The sequence below is a fragment of the Salminus brasiliensis genome, chromosome 3 (genome assembly GCF_030463535.1).
Source record: "Salminus brasiliensis chromosome 3, fSalBra1.hap2, whole genome shotgun sequence".
In the NCBI taxonomy this organism is placed as follows: domain Eukaryota; kingdom Metazoa; phylum Chordata; class Actinopteri; order Characiformes; family Bryconidae; genus Salminus; species Salminus brasiliensis.
Genome location: NC_132880.1, coordinates 2,012,410 through 2,031,331, shown reverse-complemented (window position 1 = coordinate 2,031,331; position 18,922 = coordinate 2,012,410). Strand labels below are relative to the sequence as shown.

Sequence of the window (18,922 nt, the reverse complement as noted above, 5' to 3'; positions counted from 1 at the left end):
GTTTATGCTCTTATCCAGAGTGACTTACAAGGGTACTTGTATTGGCAGTAAATTAATGTGGAGTCATGAGTCTTGCCCAAGGACTCATACTGGACATCAAACCCCAGTCTCCCACATGGTGTGGTGAATCACTGACTGGTATTGGTTTATCTGTAGTGCCAATAGCATTAATCCCTAGGTAAATAGTTTTAGGTAACTATACTAGATTAAACTGAGTAATTACTGGACATTACTTCAACTGGTTTATAGGTGAATGGGTTTAATAGCTGTAACCTTACTGAATTAGTTACCAAATACTTATCAGGAATTGAGTACTAATAGTATTTCCTATTCATTTAGTAAATGTAGCTCCAAGAACAGGCCTTGAAGATTTGATGAGTAAAATAAAATCAAGTATATTGTTGCTGTCCAATGGAAGTCAATGTGTAAAGTTTATTCCAGGTAATGTACTGCATTTCTATTGGTCCATTAAGAAAATAAAGATGCATGTTTTTTTTTTTTTACTGGACAGCAAGGAAGTGTGGTCCAAATGCACCCAAGCCCTAGAAGTGAATCTGAGTACTAAGCCCAGCGCTCCCTCAGAACTTAATGTGCAGCATATAGAGAAACCTTGTATCTCCAAATGGGCAGTTTAAGATGGGAAATCTGAATAAAAACTTTATTTCCAAGTCATTCTGGAGCATTTCTATTGGTCCATTCATTCAATTCTTACAATGTAAATGACTCAATTTTAAATTTGGGACTAAGATACAAGAGGTAGCTGAATGTTCTGCTCAAAGACTCCTAGTGTCTCAGTAGTGTTTTTGCCCAGGCAGGGAACACTGCAGTGTTCAATCTGCAGAACTACACAAAAGCAATGTCCACTACACTGTACTAAAAATGATCTGACCTCTAACCAGGTAAATTAATGGTGTAAATTCATGCTATAAAAAAAGCTATGGCATTTGACTACACTGACTACTTCTAATAGAGGTAGGTAAACTTTGGGCCCATGTACTCCTTAACAGTATAGCTGTAAAGCTCCTGGCTAAGCAGGGAATTGAACCCCACACTGTTTGCAGCTGCTTTCCAACAACTTCATGTGTATAAACATCCTGGAGATCTTGGCTTGAGTAAGGGAATGGCACGGTCTGTTCGTCACGCAGTGTGAAAGGCTGAGTTATGGGGCGTTTTCTTCAGAGTGTCCAGGAAAAACTGCTCATCCTGAAGGAAGTCCCGGTCCTAAATTCCATTATAAAGAGGTATTGATGGAAAGACAAGGTCAGTCTACTGCTGTGCAGTTTGGACATACAATAAGAGCAAAACAAGCACAAGTGATTCACCATTTTTTTTTTTTTATGTTGGAAGGTTCTGTTTCTTGCTGCATTAATTAGCTCATTTTCAGGGTGCAGTTCATATCTACAGGGGTTGGCAGTCAACAACCATTAGAGCACCCAGTAATGCGGCTCCAGTAGAGAAATATGGAAACTAAAGCAAATTCCTGGATGAATTCTGGGCATTTCTACAAATGGATCCTCAAAACTACACTTGTGAGACAAACTGCAGAATCTCTGGAACACCAAGTTGTTCCTAACTGGCCTTCAGTACATGTTAGAAGTAGGTTTAGAAATACTGACTGAGTCTCAGCACACAACACGTGACATGATCAACGTCATGTAAGCCTGAAGCGCACATCTACTGGTCAGTGTTTTCGATAAAAGGACCAAGGGGTGTACATACAAGCGGGATTACCCTGAGGAGGGGACTGTACCTTCTCTGCTGTGTGACGCATCAATGCAAGTGTTGCCTGTAGTTCTGGCGAAACCCAGCTGGAGACAGCGCTCACTGCTGGAGGAGGAACAGTCACTGGAGCAGTGGTGGCGAGCGCTGGGGAGAACTCTGCCCAGACAAAAAAAATCTTTAATTCATCAAACCTTCAATCAATCAATCAATCCATCAATCCTTCAATCAATCCATCAATCCTTCAGTCCTTCAATCTTTCAATCAATCATCCTTAAATTATTCAATCAATCCTTCAATCAATCAATCCTTTCTTGCTTACTTCCTTGCAAAAGGAGAAGAGGAGAAGTGGGCAGTGGTGGCTCGGCGGTTAAAGCTCCGGGTTATTGATGACTATTGATGACCGGTTGTGGGTTCGATACCTGGACTCGACAAGCTGCCACTGTTGGGCCAGTTCAAGGCCCTCTCCACTCCTCGGGGGCCGCGGCAATGGCTGCCCACTGCTCTGAACAGATGGGCTCACTGTCTGCTGTGTGTGTTTCACTGGCGTGTATGTGACGTCATTCTCTCAACTCGTCTAATGAAGCTGGATTTGAATGTGTGTGTGTGTGTGTGTGTGTGTGTGTGTGTGTTATTATACATACCAGGTAGTAAAGGTGCAGCATTGAGAGGTAAGGGGTTGACGGGAAGGCTAGGTCTCAGTCTCTCAACTTCTCTGCGATGGTCAGTCATACTCAACCGCTCCTGGGAGAGAAATGGACAGAAAATAGCCAATAGAACGGAAAGCCGAGGCTGCAGTGGCTCACCAACACTGGGCAGCTGAAGACCGGAGAAACGTGGCCTTGATTTCTGCTGAGACACCGCACTCAGAATTTGGACCCACCCTGCCTTGTGCCAACAGTCCAGGCCATCCAGTACTCAGTGCTTTTATAGCTAATGGATGCACATGCCCCACCCAAGTAGGAAGTTCGAAGTAGGAAGTTCGATGTAGGATACCTGCTGTAGGCTCTGCTCCTGCTTCCTGAGTCGCTCCATCTCAGTGTGGATGGTGCGCAGTCGGGCCTGGTGCTCGGTCTCCACTTGTCTGGCCTCCTGTAGCGCCCGCTCACCCTCCTCGTACCGCTCGGACGCTACCTAAATAGGACGAGGTTCATAGAAGTTACTACATTATTTGACAAAGCTGTTCGGTCCAGTCACATCACATGCCTCATATATACAGTGTTATACGGTAGAGCTGCCACTTGTGACAGCATTCAAAGCCCAAACACACAGACAGATGGATAGCCAGACCAGCCAGACTAGACCAGGATCTAATTATCTGTGCTTTTTGGGACTTATTTGGGTTTGTATGCACTTTTCTCTGCAAGCTTGTTTACCCAATTTGCCTCCCCAAGTTTAGGATAGCCAATTACCCAACCCACCCGTAGGTAGAGTCTCTCCCCCATCAAGTGTAATGCTCCTGACACACCGGAGGGTGAGGGCCGCACATGCCCAACCAGCCACCACCTCTTTTCCAACTGCCGCCGATGCAATGTAACCAACGCACTCGGGGTAAAGGGTCGGGTACTCTGGCTAGCAGACACGCTTGCCATCCAGCATCACACTGTGTGGAAAGAGAAAGAGAGCGCCATCTACCCACCCGGAGAGAGCAAGGCCAATTGTGCTCTCTCAGGCTCCGGCTGCTGACAGCAGGCAGCATGACCCGTTATTCGATCCAGCGATGACCGGGGTCAGAGTGTCTGGACTCGGTTTGGTCAGGTTTGAAGGTGCTGTGGTCGGACGTACCTTGCTGAAGCTCTCCACCTCCTGTGCTCGGCTTTTGAGCCGTAAAGCTGCTGCACTCAGCTTCTCCTTCTCTCTCTCCAGCTCCTCTCTCAGCTTATCCAGGTTCTCTCTCTCTCGCTGAAGTGCGTCCTCTCTCTGCTTCAGCTCGCCTGCTCGCAGCTTCAGCTCTGCCTGCTCCTGAAATACACACACACACAGCGGTCAGAGCAGCGGTAGGCCTTATTATTTAGCTATTCATCTTATTCATCTTATTCAGTAACTACGATGAAACGAAGGTGCTGTAGTTCTGTAGTTGAGAAATGGGAGATGTTTAAGGTACCATGCAGTACAGTTCAGAGGGGGTGGGGGGGTGGGAATGGCCTGTGTGCAACCCCAAGGAACCTCAGCAGCAATGCAAGGCAAGCTGTGTGGAGTGGTGAGTGAGTGCCCCACCTGTGCGATACTGATGATTGAGCCCTCCCGATGTGCCTCTCTCTCCATGGCCCGACTGGCCTCGCGCTCCGCTCTGTCCTGGCGCACTTTCTCCTGAGTGTGGAACTGCGTCCATTCGGCTGCAAGCTTCCTCCGCTCCTCAGCACAGCGCTGCATCACCGCCTGCTGCTCCTCCAACAGAGCAGACTGAGGGAGAGAGAGAGAGGCGGAGAGGGGGCCTGTCAATGAGGAAGACTCCAATACTGGTGCTTCTATGGCACTGCTTAAACAACCCTTTCTAACACCTTGTAGTGTGTGAGTGTGTGAGTGTGTGTGTGTGTAAGAGAGAGAGAAAGAGAGAAAGGGAGATAGACCTTGGCCCTTTCCAGCTCTTCTCTCTCCAAGGCGATATGCTGCGTCATGCTGCGTCTCTCTTCCTCCAAGCCCCTTAATGCTGACTCTGCTTTGGCCTGCTCTGCAGTCACCCGCCAGCGTTCCTAAAACACACACACACACACACACACACACACACACACACACACACACACACACACACACACACACACACACACACACACGTCGTCAGCTTTCAGAGGACATTTTAGCCGCTCGGTCCAACGTTAGCTTTTAGCATTTTTAGGCTCCAGGGGCACCCTTGTGCTGAACGCCCGCACCACTTGGCCTAGCATTAGCTTTTAGCCTTTTCAGCCTAGCTTTCATATTGTCCCGAAGTATCCGTTGTGTTTAGACTTGAAAGGCTTCCTGTAGTGGGCGGGGTTTATGTTAATGTTGGGGGTGGTGTAACTGTGATGTAACAGTTTAAGGTGGAACAGCAGAAGAGAAAGAAGACCCTCGCGCTCCAACAACTGAGATGCCAGGCAGAACTTCCTCCAGACTGTAGGACAGATGGTCTGATAGGTTGGTGTGCTTAGATTCACCACCAGGTTCACACACTGACCTGCTGGAGCTGCCGCTGTTGCTCGGCCAGCTGTGTGTCCATTTTGGCTATGACCTCTTTGAGTCGGGCTCTCTCCTCGGCCATCTCCCTCTGCTGCTGGGTCAGACGATCCTGCAGCACTGAGAACACACACACACACACACACACACACACACACACACACACACACACACACACACACACACACACACGACAACTAATCAGCTCACTGACTGGGTCACAGGGAGTGTGTTAAAGCAGGGAGTCCACTAAGATATGCCTCCAGGACCAGGGTTGAGAAACACTGACCTACAGTGAGGATACTGAAGGAGTTCAAATAACCCAGATGGTCCCCGCTGCCGATTTAGTCCCCCAACATCATTATGTACTGTATCACTAAGGTTTCGCCCCAACTATTCCAGTAGCTGACGTTCATTAGCAGCTAACGTGATCCACACCTGACCCAAGGGTGGTCAGTGAGTGCTGTGTGCTGTACCTCGGAGCTGCTCGTCTCTCTGCCTGGCCCCCAGCTCCAGGCCCTGCGCGGTGTTTTCGTGAGTGCTCTCCACGCGAGAAGACAGATCACCCAACCTGCGAGAGAACTGCTCCATCTGCTCGATCACCACCGTCAGGGACCTATTTAATTATAATTATTTATTAGCATATTATAGATTGCATAGAGCAAACAGGGACAAATGAGGATGTGCTTGAGAATAAACAGGGGAGTAGTAACGTCTTGTGTAAAACTTTGAGAGAAAAACAGTCGAGAGGAGTAACGAGTGATTAAGGGTGGGCCAGTGGGGCGGGGCATGCAGTAGTTCGTTGTGATTTAAAGGAACAGGGGTTCTGAAAGGAGTGCCGTGGTCCTTGGACCCTGTGGTATTTTGACCTTAGCATGAACTACAGTCACACAGATTTTATTAAGAACTCACAGAACACAGTTGTGAGTGCCTGGTCTGCAAGACATGCAGTTACACCATAGCATTACGATAATATCTAGTCTGAGAAAACTGGAGAGAATGGGAGGGGGAGGGAGAGAGAGAGGGTGCAAAAATCCATGTACAAGCTGCAGTGCCCATTCTGGGAGGAAGTGTGTCTGTGTGGGTGTGGATTTGTACCTAGTCTGTGAGGTAGCACTGGTCACTGCATCAATTTCCTCGTCCTTCAGCCTCCTGAGTCTCTGCACCTGCTCCTCATGGTCCTTCTTCATCTCCAGTATGGACTTCCTATGAGATGAGCATGGCCATGAGTGGTCACAGAGTCTGCAATCTACTGTAGAAAAGCTGTACTAGGTACACTACATGTCCATATGTTTGTGGACACCCCTTCTAGCTACTTTAAGTTGCACCCATAGCTGATAAAGATACACACAGCTTGTCTCTAGAGAAGAAGTACTGTCAATAGAATAGGACTCTCTGGAGCAGATCAACATCATTAATCTATTGGTTCCATGCTGCCTAATAATGCCAGGAGTGGGATGACGTCCCCCATCATTGAGGAGCTGTGGAGCAGTGGAAGAACTGTGTTATCTGGAAAGATGGATGGTGGTGCTCCATCCAATACTTGATTATCATCCAACAACCTGGCCTCATTAACGCTCTTGTTGATGAATACAATCAAATTCTCACAGCAGTGCTCCTCCAAAATCTAGTAGAAAGCCTTATTCCCTGGACAGTAGAGACAGTTACTCCAACAAAAGCAGGATCAGCACTTTTTAATACCCTTGATTTCAGAAGAAACACTAAAATGAACGATCAGGTGTCCCAATACTTTTGTCAATACAGTGTATTAATGGCAGATACTGATTTTGCACAGGACCTGTAGATAAGACTACATTAGGTCACCTCTGGAGATCTCGGAGTCTTTCCACCTCCCGGTCGCGGTCCTGCTGGCACTGTGCCAGCCTGCGTTGGTGCTGCGCCTGCAGATCAGCCCTTTCCTGCTCTGCCATGCGGGTCACTGCTGCCAGGCGCTCCGCTAGGTCCTCGTTCTCCTGCCGCGCCCGAGCCTCTCGCTGGGACGCAGACTCCTCCAACAACTTGATGCGAGCTCTGACAGGAGGCCACACAAGACCATGAGTGTGTTTTTCACAGGCTTTTTCTTCCTATATCTGGTTTAGATTAACTATGTGTGTGTGTGTATGTGTGTGTGTGTGTTACCTGTGTGTGTTCTCCATCAGCTCCGTGTCTTGCTTTTGTCTCTGTTGGACGCTGTCCAGCAGCATCTGGATCTGATCCTTTTCCAGCTGGAGACTCCTCACCTGACAGCCAGCAGAAAGAGATATCTGTTAACTCTGTGTGTGTGTGTGTGTGTGTGTGTGTGTGTGTTTGAGCTTTTTAATTCAGTATGAATCTAATTTGTTGAATAGTCTGACAGTAATGATTTTGAATTGAGTTTAATCCAGTATGAATTTGCAGTGTGTGTGTGTGTGTGTAGTGTGTACAGTCTGACAGTAATAACTGTATAGTGATTTTATCCAGTATGAATCTGCAGTCTATGTAATTATTCTAATTTGACAGTAATGCTTCTGTGTTGTGATTTCTATCCAGTATGAATCTGAAGGGGCGTGGGTGTGTGTGTAGTTTTTTTCCCTCTGTAATAATTGTAGTGATTTTATCCAGTATGAATCTGCAGTGTGTGTACATTTACAGTCTGGCAGTTATACTTGTTGTGATTTCTATCCAGTATGAATCTGCAGTAGGTGTAGTTTCTACAGTCTGGCAGTAATAACTGTGGAGTTATAGTAATCCAGTATGATTATGACGTTGCTGTGAAGAGTCTGGCAGAACTGAATTTTAGGAGATGTAGTGCCGTGTGATTTTTAGCCAGTCTGAGTCTGCAGTGTGTGTGTGAAGGCACCTGTCCCTCCAGCTGGATGATTTTAGCCTGCAGTGAAGCCACTTCTGCAGTTTGTTGTTCTGCATCTCTCCTCTGCCTCTGTAAAGAACCCAGCTCCAGCGGCCCTCCCAAACCCCACAGCTGAGCTTGAGCCAACTAGTCAGTCAGACAGACAGACAGACAGACAGACAGACTTACTGTACTTTGTTTATTTTCTGGAGAAAAGCATTTGGTAATCACATGAAAACAACCGTGTACCTGCTGCTGCAGTAGGAGCTGCTGAAGGCCATCATTAGGCAGAGTCACCTGTGGCTGTGTGGAAGAGAGCGCCACCTGCTGCACAGGTACAGTACTGTCACCCCCGCTTTTCTGCTGAGGCACTGAGAGAGCGAGAGAGGATAGTTTAGGACCGTTTAAAAAAAATTGTAGACAAAAAATAACAAAATACCCATGTCCAAAAATATATAGACACCTGATAAAGATCAGTGTTTTTTCTGAAATCAAGAGTATTAATAGGGATTTTGTCCATTTTAGCTGCATTAACAGCCTCTACTCCTCCAGGAAGGCTTTGCACTAGATGTTGGATCATTAGGATGAGGAGGATTTGATTGCATTCAGTCACTAGAGCGCACTGATGACAGGTTTGCACCTTAAAGCAGCTCAATCTCCTAATTTAGAAAGAGCATCTGGATACTTTGGAAAAAATGGGGAAAAAAACAACAAGCTAAACTATTCACATTTCACATAAATCTAATCTGGTGGGACACCGTGTCACAGAGACTGTCCTATTCCCTAATCAAACTGAAAACTACTGATGTGTTTTGGGAATCTGAGGACGTTCATTCTACATCTATTCTATAAGGAATACGTACACCACAGCGCACTGGGCACAGTGGGTGGCATATGCCAGCTCACAGCTGGGTGGTACGGGGGCATTTGGCCCTGTGTTACCAGTTGTGGGTGGGTGCTAGGGTCCTGGTTGTGTGATTGGTGGGCAGCTGGGAAAGCACGGTGGCAGCAGGCAGAAGAACAACAGACTTATTAGAAAGCTACAGACGTCTGGTTTCATAAAGAGAAGCAAATACTCAGGTTCAAGCTTTAACATCTATTAATAATGTGAATATTAATATTAATAATGCCCATTATAGGAAATCATGAGTGCATGTCCTCGATAACGTCTATATTTGATCATGTATGCACATTTGCTGCTACCCCTCTCCACAGCCCAAAGCTGGGGGGCTCTGTGGTGTATGGACGTACCAGCAGCCGTGTGTGCAGCTTGCGTGCTTGGGCCTGGGGCAGGTGCAGGACTCTGCTGTCTGGCAGGGATGGCCAGAGATTCACTGCTGTGAGAAGAAAACAATGATATTATAGTAGAAAACAGTGGTGGAACCAACTATAATCCAGTATGAATCTGCAGTGTCATTTTTACTTTGGCAGTAATGATTGTGGAGGGAATTTTATCCAGTATGATTCTGTAGTGTCATTTTTTGTGTGTCTGTAGTGTCAAGTGATTAAAATCCAGTATGAATCTGCAGCATGTGTAGCTTTTAGAGCCTGTCTATAATAAGTGTGGCGTGATTTTAATCCAGTGTGAATCTCCAGTTTCATTTTTATTTTCTGTCAGTAATAATCGTGGAGTATTTTTTCAGTATGAATCAACAGTGTGTCATTTTAACAGATTTTAAACATGTATGTTTTAAACCAGTATGAATCTGCAGTGCTTTTAGCTTTTGCATACTAATGGTGATACATTTAAAGTGATTCTAATCCACAACAGTGACATTTGTACAGTCTGACAGTAATATTAACAAGTTATTTTTATCCAGTATGAATCTACAGTGTGAATTTGAAGTGTGCAGCATTAACAGGCTAACAGTCCTAATTATGAAGTGATTTTGATCCAGATTGAATCTGCAGTGTGTTTAGCTTTTACAGACTGAGAGTAATAATTTAATCCAGTATGAATCTGTAGTGTTATTTCTACAGTCTGACAGTAATCATTCCAGAAGTGATTTTTATCCAATATGAATCTGCAGTGTGTGTAGTTTTCACAGTCTGTCAGTAATAAATGTGGAGTGATTTTTAAGCAGTATGAATCTGCAGTGTGTCATTTTAACAGTCCAGTCCATTTACCAGTTACAATGGCAGAGATTTTAAACCTGCATTTTTAAACCAGTATGAATCTGCAGTGCTTTTAGCTTTTGCATACTAATGGTAATACATTTGAAGTGATTCCAGTCCACTACAGTGACATTTTTACAGTCTGGCAGTAATATTTCCAAAGTTAATTTCATCCAGTATGAATCTACAGTGTGAATTTGAAGTGCGTAGCATTAACAGGCTAACAGTCCTTATTATAAAGTGATTTTGATCCAGACTGAATCTGCAGTGTGTTTAGCTTTTACAGACAGAGTAATAATTTGAATCCAGTATGAATCTGTAGTGTTATTTCTACAGTCTGACAGTAATCCTTCCGAAGTGATTTTTATCCAGTATGAATCTGCAGTATGTGTAATTTTCACAATCTGTCAGTAATAAGTGTGAAGTGATTTTTAAGCAGTATGAATCTGCAGTGTGTGCAGGCTAGCAGGTTATAGGCTCTGTTGGTGCACTATGATGCTATGTACTATGATACCTGGGCTGTCTGCGAGGCGTGGCAGCGCCCTCCTGTCGCCTGCGTGGAGCAGAGTTGGCATTTCGCTTGCTGTGAACAAGACAAACACATCTAAATTATATATGGACCCACCCACACAGCCTTAGATTTTAAGGGGCTAAACTGTTCCTTGTCACCCTCCAGCCGTTCATTCGCTCACACCTGAGGAACGAGTCCAGGTCTATCTCCTCTCCAAGGCCCAGGAGCTCCTCTTGCTTCTTCTCTCTTTCCTCCGGCGTTTTTTTCCTGCCGAGTGCTCCAGCAAGCCAGTCATCCTTCGTTTCCTCCTCCAGATTCAGCTCAGGCCGGGACGCTGTGGGTTTGGAGGTTTTTGGTGAGGAAGGTGCTGCTCTGAGCTCCTCAGAGGGCTTGAGGGTTTGTCCGCCTCGGCTAGGGGGCTTCCCTGCTCCCCCGTGTGAGGGAGAAAGAGGGGGTTTCAGAGTCTCTGCTGCTCCGGTAGGTTCCTTCACCTCGCCCTTCTGTTCCTCTTCTTCTTCATTTTCGTCCTGCTTGAGGCCGAGCCAGTCTGAGGTGGGCCGGCCGGATCGCGCGGAGGTTGGGGTGGAAGGAGTGGGGGCGGGTTTGGGCCGGCGATCTGGAGAATGGGAGCTGACATCTTCAGTGGAGAATCTGGAGAAAGGTTCACAGCACAGACATAAGAATGATTTCTGGAAAGATAAGTGTGACGTAACACAGGAGCCTTCTCCCTCACCGGACGGACTGTCTGCGGGACTGCCGTCCTTCTGGGGTGGACACTACAGTGGGCTGGTACGAGCCAAAGGTGAAATCCTCCTCACCAAACACGGAGTCTGCATCCAAGCATAGACGACCACAAAGTAACCATCACATCTGCAGCTCAGAGCAGAGAACAAAGCTTCTCATGCAGATAATTACAGAACATTTGGTTACTACGTCAGTCCTTCACCCTCGACTACAACAACATCACTTAGACAGTAGTTCTGTAGAAGTTACTCAACATTTTATAGTAGCTATTGAATAATTATTATAGGTCCTAAACAATTCATAGTGGATACTGCATAATTCATAACTGAATAATTCACAGTAGATACAAAACAATTCATAATGGATACTAAATAATGCATATTAGATGCGGGATAATTCATAGAAGATACTAAATAATAAACAGTGGATACTAAGTGCATAGTAGATACTGAATAATTCATAGTGTAAACTGAATAATTCACAGTGGACAATGAATAATTCATAGTGGATACTGATTAATTCAAAATAAATACTGAATAATTCATAGTGGATACTGAATAATTCACAGTAGACACAGAATAATTCATAGTGGATACTAAAAGTATCTCACAGTGGATACTGAATCAATCACAGCTTCTGAGATTAAACAGTAACAGAGAACAGGTTTACCTTTTCCAGATGAGCTTTTCTGTGGCTGCCTCTCAGCTGACCTCTCTGAAGGTTTCTCTGCTGGCCTCTCAGGCTGTGTTATGTGCTTTTTCTCACCGGTGGATGGTCTCTCAAGGAGGCGTGGCGACGTCCCGATGCCCAGGATCTCATCCAGTCTGGTACGTGCCCTCTGAGGAGCCTCACTGCTCAGAAAAAACACAATCAATAAAAAGCTGAAATAAAAAAATAACTCTGACACAATTGTTACTCGAAAGCAGATAATCAGAATTGACGTCGAGCTCGGTTCCTACGTCACCTCTCTTATTCGGACTTACACACAGTGGTTTGGACTTACAGTGGATGGTGTTTAGATTTCCAGCAAAGGACAATCAGTTCAGTAGCTTTAGTTTACATTTTTGGAAAAGACTTTATTAATTGTTAATAACAATTATTAACAATAATAATAATAATAATAATAATAATAAAACAAACAGTCAGACTATACCTCTCTGTTTTGGAGGCGAGTGCACTGCCTCTCGATTTCGGGGCGTCACTGAAACCCAGGGCATCCATCAGATCATCTTCATCATCGTCAAAGGTCAGCTCTTCACGTTTTTTAGGCGTAGGGGCAGGAGAGGCTATTCCAGACCGAAATGCATGATATATAAATCAGATACTTATTTATTCAAGGAACTGCTCAACTGACCTACATAATTAGATGGTGCAGATTTAGAGTGGGGTCAGAAATAAGGGACTGACCCATTTCTTCCCGGTTTTTCTGCATGGCTGGAGAAGACGAAGGTCTGTGTTCTGTTTTCCCTGAGAGAGTGCTCTTAGGCTCCTTAGGATCCAGATCGTCCAGCAGGTCACCCAAAGGGTCATCCATGTTGTCTGAATGGAAGCACAATATTCACTCTTCAGGACCCAGTGAGGTCCGATGCAGCCTCCGGAGCTGCATTCACACACTGCACTTACATGTTACATGGATACTGAGTTAATAATGAATCATTCATAGTCTTTACATAGTTACTCATAGTAGACACTGAATAATTCACAGTGAATACTGAATAATTTATATTAGTGAATAATTCATAGTGGATACTGCAGTAATAATAAACCATTTAATGAATCAACTTAATATTAGCCTTAACATAGTAATTACTCATAGTGGACACTTTACAGTGGACACTAAATAATTTATACTTGATACTAAATAATAAGTGGTAGTTACTGAATAATTCATAGAGGATACTGAATAATTCATAGTGGATACTGAATAATTCATAGTAGTTGCTGACTAATGTATATTGATCTCTGATCAAATTAAAATGAATGTAATCTGCAGTTGAATGCTGAAGGTCTAAATGAGCCTCAGATCTACATTTCTTGTGTTAATACCTTGTTGGCCAGGAGGAGCTTCATCAGCCTCACCATCATCATCATCTGAGGTAGTGCAGCATTAAATGAACAGAGAAAATAAAGCATTTTTGTGAACCGTCTCTTAGCGGGACGCCTATCTGTTGTGCTCCAGATACTCCTGACTGAGCTGAAATGGAGTTCATCAGTGTTCATTTCTGTAGGTTTGCAAGATGCTAACTGGTGGGAGGTTTAGTTAGCTTACTACTTGTTAGCTCCATTAGCCTTGTAGCTTAGAAACAGATGGTCAGTCTTGGTTGCTGAACAGTATTTTGGGGGAAGTGTGTAAATGAGCCTTTTCACCGAACTGTCGCTCAGCTATGATCAGATCTCTTGGGATCCGTATGTAAGCGCACTCACCCATGAAGCTGAATTTCTTGTAGCCTCTAACTGGAGCAGCTGGAGCGGAGCTTGGCTTCCTCGCCTCTGGCTCTGGTGAGTCTGAGTGGAGATAAAACACTCTGATAAAGAGAAGCGTGGAGAAGAAGGAGACTTCTGGAGGTCTGGGGATGTGGAACACAGGTCAGCACAAACTCACGGCTGGCTGTTGCCTCAGCTGCAGCTTTGGCTGCTGGTTTAGATCCTCCAGATCCAGAAGCTTTACTCTGAGCCGGGGCGGAGCTGGGCTTTTTCTTCCCGCCAAACAGATCAGCGTCCATATCATCAATGTCCTGCAGGGGGAGCATGCACACGCACAGACAATAGAAATGCTAACCCTGTACAACAGAAATGCTAACATGAGAACATTGGACAGCTGAACACATGTGAAGGAAACGCTAACTGCTAATTCTGTTATGTGCGACTGGCTGTACAATGATGCAGCAGTTTGGGGGGGGGGGGGGGGGGATGCTAGCATCTAGTTAGTGTTGTGGTATCAAGGGAGGGCCATCGTAACCACAAGTTAAGCTAAATCTGGGATTCATGGCTACAGATGGCTGTGGCATCACTAGGAATTGAACCTGCAGTTTCCCAATGATAGAACCAGCACTTAGACAGCAGCGCCACCCAGGAGCCCTACAATTAAAATGAGGAGCACTTCTAATGTGAGAAGTAAAACAAGCAAATTGAAAACTTGACTACTACTACTAATAATAATAATAATAATAATAAGTCGAAGAAGAAGGATTTAGACTGCTACAAAAACATTTGAAAGCTTAAAAATATGAAAGAAAATATAACAAAATCTAGCATTAAGAGTGCATTGCAGGAAATTGTTGAAAAGTAAAATTTGACCTTACATCCTAAGCAAACACTAGTCTAACGAAAAATAGGTACATTTAAAGATAAAACCCCTCCGATTAGGACTTACTCCAAAGGGGTTAACCTATAGAAATTGAAGCATATGGAAAAGCAAAGCGCTGACCACCTTCATACTCTCCAGCAATGCCCTGGGATCCGCCTCGGACACATCAGAACCCTGCAAAAACCACACAGACACCATCGTCCATCACTGCCTGCTTTACACTCTCAAAATCTTAGATCTGCACAGCCTAAAAAACCCCAAAAAATTAACATCATAACATCATCTCACCTCGTCATCCTTCTCAGCCTCCTCCGCCAATTTACTGAAGAAATCGTCATTGTCCAGCAGAGACCTATTTTCAGTGTAGAAAAGACACCACTGGTCAGTGCACAGCTTTTCTGAGGAAGTCTGTCGTTCAGGCTGAGAGTGACCTCTCACAACATGACAAACGAGGTGTCCGGGATCGCCCACTACCTTGTGGAATTCTGTTCCCTATAACAGTGCACTATATAGTGATGTAAGGGATGTAGGGGATAGTGAGCAGGGCACGGTTTGGAACACCTCACCTCTTGCCGCTGCGTGACGGTAGGACCCCTGTGGATCTGCCCAGTCCTGCAGCAGGAGATCTGGTCTTCATGGGGGGATCTACGGGAAAAAAAGCAACAGTAAAAAGCACTTTACCCCTTACATTATTCACTGGATTGCAGCCATAACATTAAAACCACTGCCAAAGGCGAAGTGAATAACACTAATGATCTGGGTCCAACAGCATCCAGTGAACGGTCTGATAGAAGTGATGGAGGAAGGAAAAATGGGCAAGCCTAAGGATCTGGATCCAAGAATCCCCAACATCGGGCAAGACTTTTGGGATGTTCCCAGTATGCAGTGGTCAGCACCTACCAAAAGTGGCAGGCCCGACCTCACGAATCTCCACTGCTAACATCTGAAGCCGTCCAGATACCACAGGACGCCCTTAGAGGTGGCCAATGCCTCAAGGGTCAGAATATCCTCACAATATTAGGCAGGTGGTTCTTTCTGACGCTGATAATCAATAGTCTGCCAATACTGATCTGAGTCTGAGATCACTGTGCAGCCCTCGTAAGCAGTCATATGGACCAAGGGAAATCCATATTAGAGAAATTTAGAGTTTCATGCAAAGGTAATACGAATAACACGCAGGAACCATACCGTCGCTGTCTCCCAAGAGATCCCCCAACACGTCATCTATTGATCCTGAAAGCAAAGCAAATGCTGGACTCAGTACGGCGTGATGACCGGAAGTGTCTCAGTAACTGATTATACAGCTTCAAGCACTTACCCCTCAGCCCCTTCTTCTGTTTGGAAGTCTAAAGAAGCAAAAGGAGAGTTTTCAAGATTTCAACAAGTCAGAAATCGCTCGTTCAATCAGGCCAAAATGCTTGAATTTAATATAATAAACAGATTCTGTGACTTTCCCCTCTGGAATTAATAAAGAGGAGTAAATCTGTTTATCTACATAACATGTCCAAAAGTTTATGGACACATTTACATTTGCGGCATTTAGCTGACGCTCTTATCCAGAGCGACTTACAAGATTACTTGTATTACAGAGGTCAGAGGGCCAATGCAGTGTTCGGAGTCTTGCCCAAGGACTCGTATTGGTGTAGCACACTCAGACTGGGAATCGAACCCTGGTCTCTCACATGGTGTAATAGCTCATGGCAGCTAGTGGTTTCATCTGTTGCGCCGCACCAACCACCGGACACCTCTTCTAATGAAGGCATTCAGCTACTTTAAGTTGCACCCATTGCAGCTGGTCTAGGCCCTGCAGGGAGGAAGCACTGCCAATAGAATAGGACTCTCTGGAGCAGAGAGCAGGAGCAACAACATGAACCTATTGGCACCATGCTGCCTAATAATGGCAGGCGTGGGCTATAGAGGGGGTATAAAGCACCCCCAGCATTGAGCTATGGAGCATCCAATACTTTTGGGATGAGTTGAGGATGGATAAGGTGGGGTGGTGATCATCCAACATCCTGGCCTCATTAACCCTCTTTTCGCTGAATGCAATCAAATTCTCACAGCAATCCATCTCTGGATAATAGAGACAGTCACTCCAACAAAAGCTGGATATTTTAAGTACATTTGATTTCTTAAGAAACATGGGATAACAAGGTGTCCCAATACTTTTGTCCATATAGACTCACTATATGGACTAGCTGGCTAGCTAAGGTAGCACAGGCTAGCCTGGTTAGCCAGCACTGCTAGCTGGTTGAACAACATGCAGTTTAAACAGCCGGACCGGCCGAACCTGGACTGCGAGCATCTGTAAACGCAGGAAACCCAGAAACCATCGACCTGAAGAGACTCACCATCACCGCGAACCTGCAGCTCAGCCCAGTCTGAGCGTCCACGTCGCCATTGGCAACCGCAGCGCCGTGTGGGCTAAACCTAGCTAGCTAGTTAGCTTCCTGCTAACTCCTATTTATTTGCCCAGCTCGGTCACCATCGCATCTCTTCATAATTTAGCCAGCACAACATTAGAACCAACGACCTCCTGTTTCACCTGTCCGCTGTCACTTCATTCACAATACTCGGCTTCCCGCCACAGCTAGCTAAGCTTATTTGGTAGCCAGCTAGCTTGCAGTGGCTCTGTTAGCTCAGGCGTTAGCTACAAATCTTGCTAGCTAAAAATAAAACAGCAGCCAACGCGACCACCTAATTATATATCCCCCCAAAATATTATTATTATTATTATTATTTATTCAGCTAAATGTAAAATTATCCATCCTGCAGCGGTTTAAAAGCTGTTGTCCTATACACATTTAAAATCCTGCGGTTTCCTGTGTTGGATTGTGGGTAATGTAGTTCTATCCTCTGTCCTCTTTTTATGGAGGATAGTTTTCTACTGGAGGAGTCGTTTTACTTTAAATGTGTTTATTACATATTCCATATACTTATAACAATAATTACAAAAAAGTATTGCATTAAAAAATATAAATAAATAAAAAAATAGCGCAGGGGGTGGAGCGGTTTGTGGCGACCACCAGGGGGCGACCTTAGCACGGCTGATTTTTCTTCAGCCCTCAAAAGCAACTTGCAGATCAATAAAGTTGTTATGTATGTTTTTTTTTTTATTATTATTATTTTTATTTTTATTTTTTATTATCACATGACAACAACTTAAATTGATTAATTATTTTTTATTATTAAAGCAGTTATCATTTACTATCATGTAAGCAGATTTTTTTGCACCATGCCATCTTTGTAATACAGCCGTTGCCACATTTACATCTCCTCTGTTTACTGTTCTTATTTGGTATTGCTTAAGAAATCTATAATCCACATCATTTAATTCCATCCAAATGTAAAATTAACAAACTAGGTTGCCCTGGATGAGTTAAAATACTAACATGACTTACATATTTGTATTTTGAGAGTAATTTCAGAGTAATTTAGAAAAGCCCAAATTTGAGCATTTTCTCAAGTATTTCAGTCATCACCAGCGGTCTTAAAACTTTACTGGTGCTGTTTAATATAACAGACGACATGTATAATCAGCATTCGGACCATTGTTCGAGTCCATCACCCCCCTTCTTGTTTTAGAGTTTGGCCATTTGACACGAGCTGTGAATTAAAAGCCTTATTATTATTATTATTATTATTTAATGAATAGATTAAAGACAGCTCAAACAAACCATGAGAGCAGCTAAATGTGCTACTTTCAGGGTGTTATAGGTGCACAGATAGGCCTGATGAGAGCGTTCAGTCATTCCTATAATCATACATGTGGGGGTTGCATTCCTCAGAAGGTCGTAGGGGTCAAAGGGCCTCCCGCCAGTTCTAGATGCCTCTCATGTCCAGTCTTGAGGTGTGTGTTATCTGCCTGTCTATCTGTCTATCAGAGTGTGAAACTACCTCCACCATGTTTGGAGGCTTTACTGTAGCCTGGTTAGCTATCACTGTGCATGGCTAATCTGGTTCACAATAGTGGTGCTCTATTACGCCACCAAGAGGAGATTCAGATAACATAGAAGTGACTAAGACCAGCTTTTGCTGGTAGCTGGACTTTGACGGACAAGGTGGTTGAAAAGTTGGTCATCCAGGCAAAAATATATAAAGAAATATACCCCATGTTTCTAAGCTACAATGTGTGCTGCATTTAGGATGGCTATGATTTAGGATGCTGGTCATGCTGGTCATGCTGCTCAACCGGCTTGGTTTTGCTGGTCAATCAGCGTGGTCAGGCTTGATCATACTGGATATCTAGCTTGTTCAGGTTGATCGTGCTGGCTGACCAGCTCAAACCCAAATGACAAAATACCTTATGCTGGTCAGGAGCTGAGCTGGTCAACCAGTTTTTTTTTGCTATGCTGTAAAAACATGAGGAGATGAAGACCAGAGGCTTGAAACTGCTCAAGTATAGGCATGATGTATGCGATCCTGATCACTGTGAATCACTACAGGCTATAGCAGGTCACTGGGGAAGTGCTCCTGGCCCTCACATCTTCTGAGCCATAGGCCAAACCCCTGTGACTGACCACAACCTCATGTGTGACTAATGAAC

The 18,922-nt window shown here is 44.6% G+C and overlaps 1 protein-coding gene across 1 annotated transcript in view; it reads right to left on the bottom strand.

The window, feature by feature from the left end:
* LOC140551631 (fas-binding factor 1 homolog) overlaps nucleotides 1–17,174 on the bottom strand; it is a 17,219-nt gene extending 45 nt beyond the window's left edge. Inside the window, exons 1-30 of the mRNA XM_072675138.1 lie at nucleotides 16,728–17,174; nucleotides 15,695–15,722; nucleotides 15,565–15,609; nucleotides 14,943–15,021; nucleotides 14,665–14,728; nucleotides 14,500–14,550; nucleotides 13,672–13,804; nucleotides 13,494–13,574; nucleotides 13,116–13,160; nucleotides 12,477–12,608; nucleotides 12,223–12,355; nucleotides 11,739–11,920; nucleotides 11,059–11,155; nucleotides 10,509–10,976; nucleotides 10,329–10,397; nucleotides 8,951–9,036; nucleotides 7,949–8,070; nucleotides 7,712–7,846; nucleotides 7,012–7,112; nucleotides 6,697–6,903; nucleotides 5,971–6,078; nucleotides 5,349–5,488; nucleotides 4,874–4,992; nucleotides 4,290–4,412; nucleotides 3,937–4,122; nucleotides 3,505–3,681; nucleotides 2,716–2,853; nucleotides 2,364–2,463; nucleotides 1,751–1,878; nucleotides 1–1,221 (exon numbers count right to left, since the gene is read on the bottom strand). The exon at nucleotides 1–1,221 is cut by the window's left edge and continues 45 nt beyond it. Of these exons, the coding sequence (XP_072531239.1) occupies nucleotides 1,138–1,221; nucleotides 1,751–1,878; nucleotides 2,364–2,463; nucleotides 2,716–2,853; nucleotides 3,505–3,681; nucleotides 3,937–4,122; nucleotides 4,290–4,412; nucleotides 4,874–4,992; nucleotides 5,349–5,488; nucleotides 5,971–6,078; nucleotides 6,697–6,903; nucleotides 7,012–7,112; nucleotides 7,712–7,846; nucleotides 7,949–8,070; nucleotides 8,951–9,036; nucleotides 10,329–10,397; nucleotides 10,509–10,976; nucleotides 11,059–11,155; nucleotides 11,739–11,920; nucleotides 12,223–12,355; nucleotides 12,477–12,608; nucleotides 13,116–13,160; nucleotides 13,494–13,574; nucleotides 13,672–13,804; nucleotides 14,500–14,550; nucleotides 14,665–14,728; nucleotides 14,943–15,021; nucleotides 15,565–15,609; nucleotides 15,695–15,722; nucleotides 16,728–16,730 (3,564 nt within the window). The 5' untranslated portion in view covers nucleotides 16,731–17,174 and the 3' untranslated portion in view covers nucleotides 1–1,137. The remainder of the gene's footprint in view (nucleotides 1,222–1,750; nucleotides 1,879–2,363; nucleotides 2,464–2,715; nucleotides 2,854–3,504; nucleotides 3,682–3,936; nucleotides 4,123–4,289; nucleotides 4,413–4,873; nucleotides 4,993–5,348; nucleotides 5,489–5,970; nucleotides 6,079–6,696; nucleotides 6,904–7,011; nucleotides 7,113–7,711; nucleotides 7,847–7,948; nucleotides 8,071–8,950; nucleotides 9,037–10,328; nucleotides 10,398–10,508; nucleotides 10,977–11,058; nucleotides 11,156–11,738; nucleotides 11,921–12,222; nucleotides 12,356–12,476; nucleotides 12,609–13,115; nucleotides 13,161–13,493; nucleotides 13,575–13,671; nucleotides 13,805–14,499; nucleotides 14,551–14,664; nucleotides 14,729–14,942; nucleotides 15,022–15,564; nucleotides 15,610–15,694; nucleotides 15,723–16,727) is intronic.
* Between the last annotated feature and the right edge of the window lie 1,748 nt (nucleotides 17,175–18,922).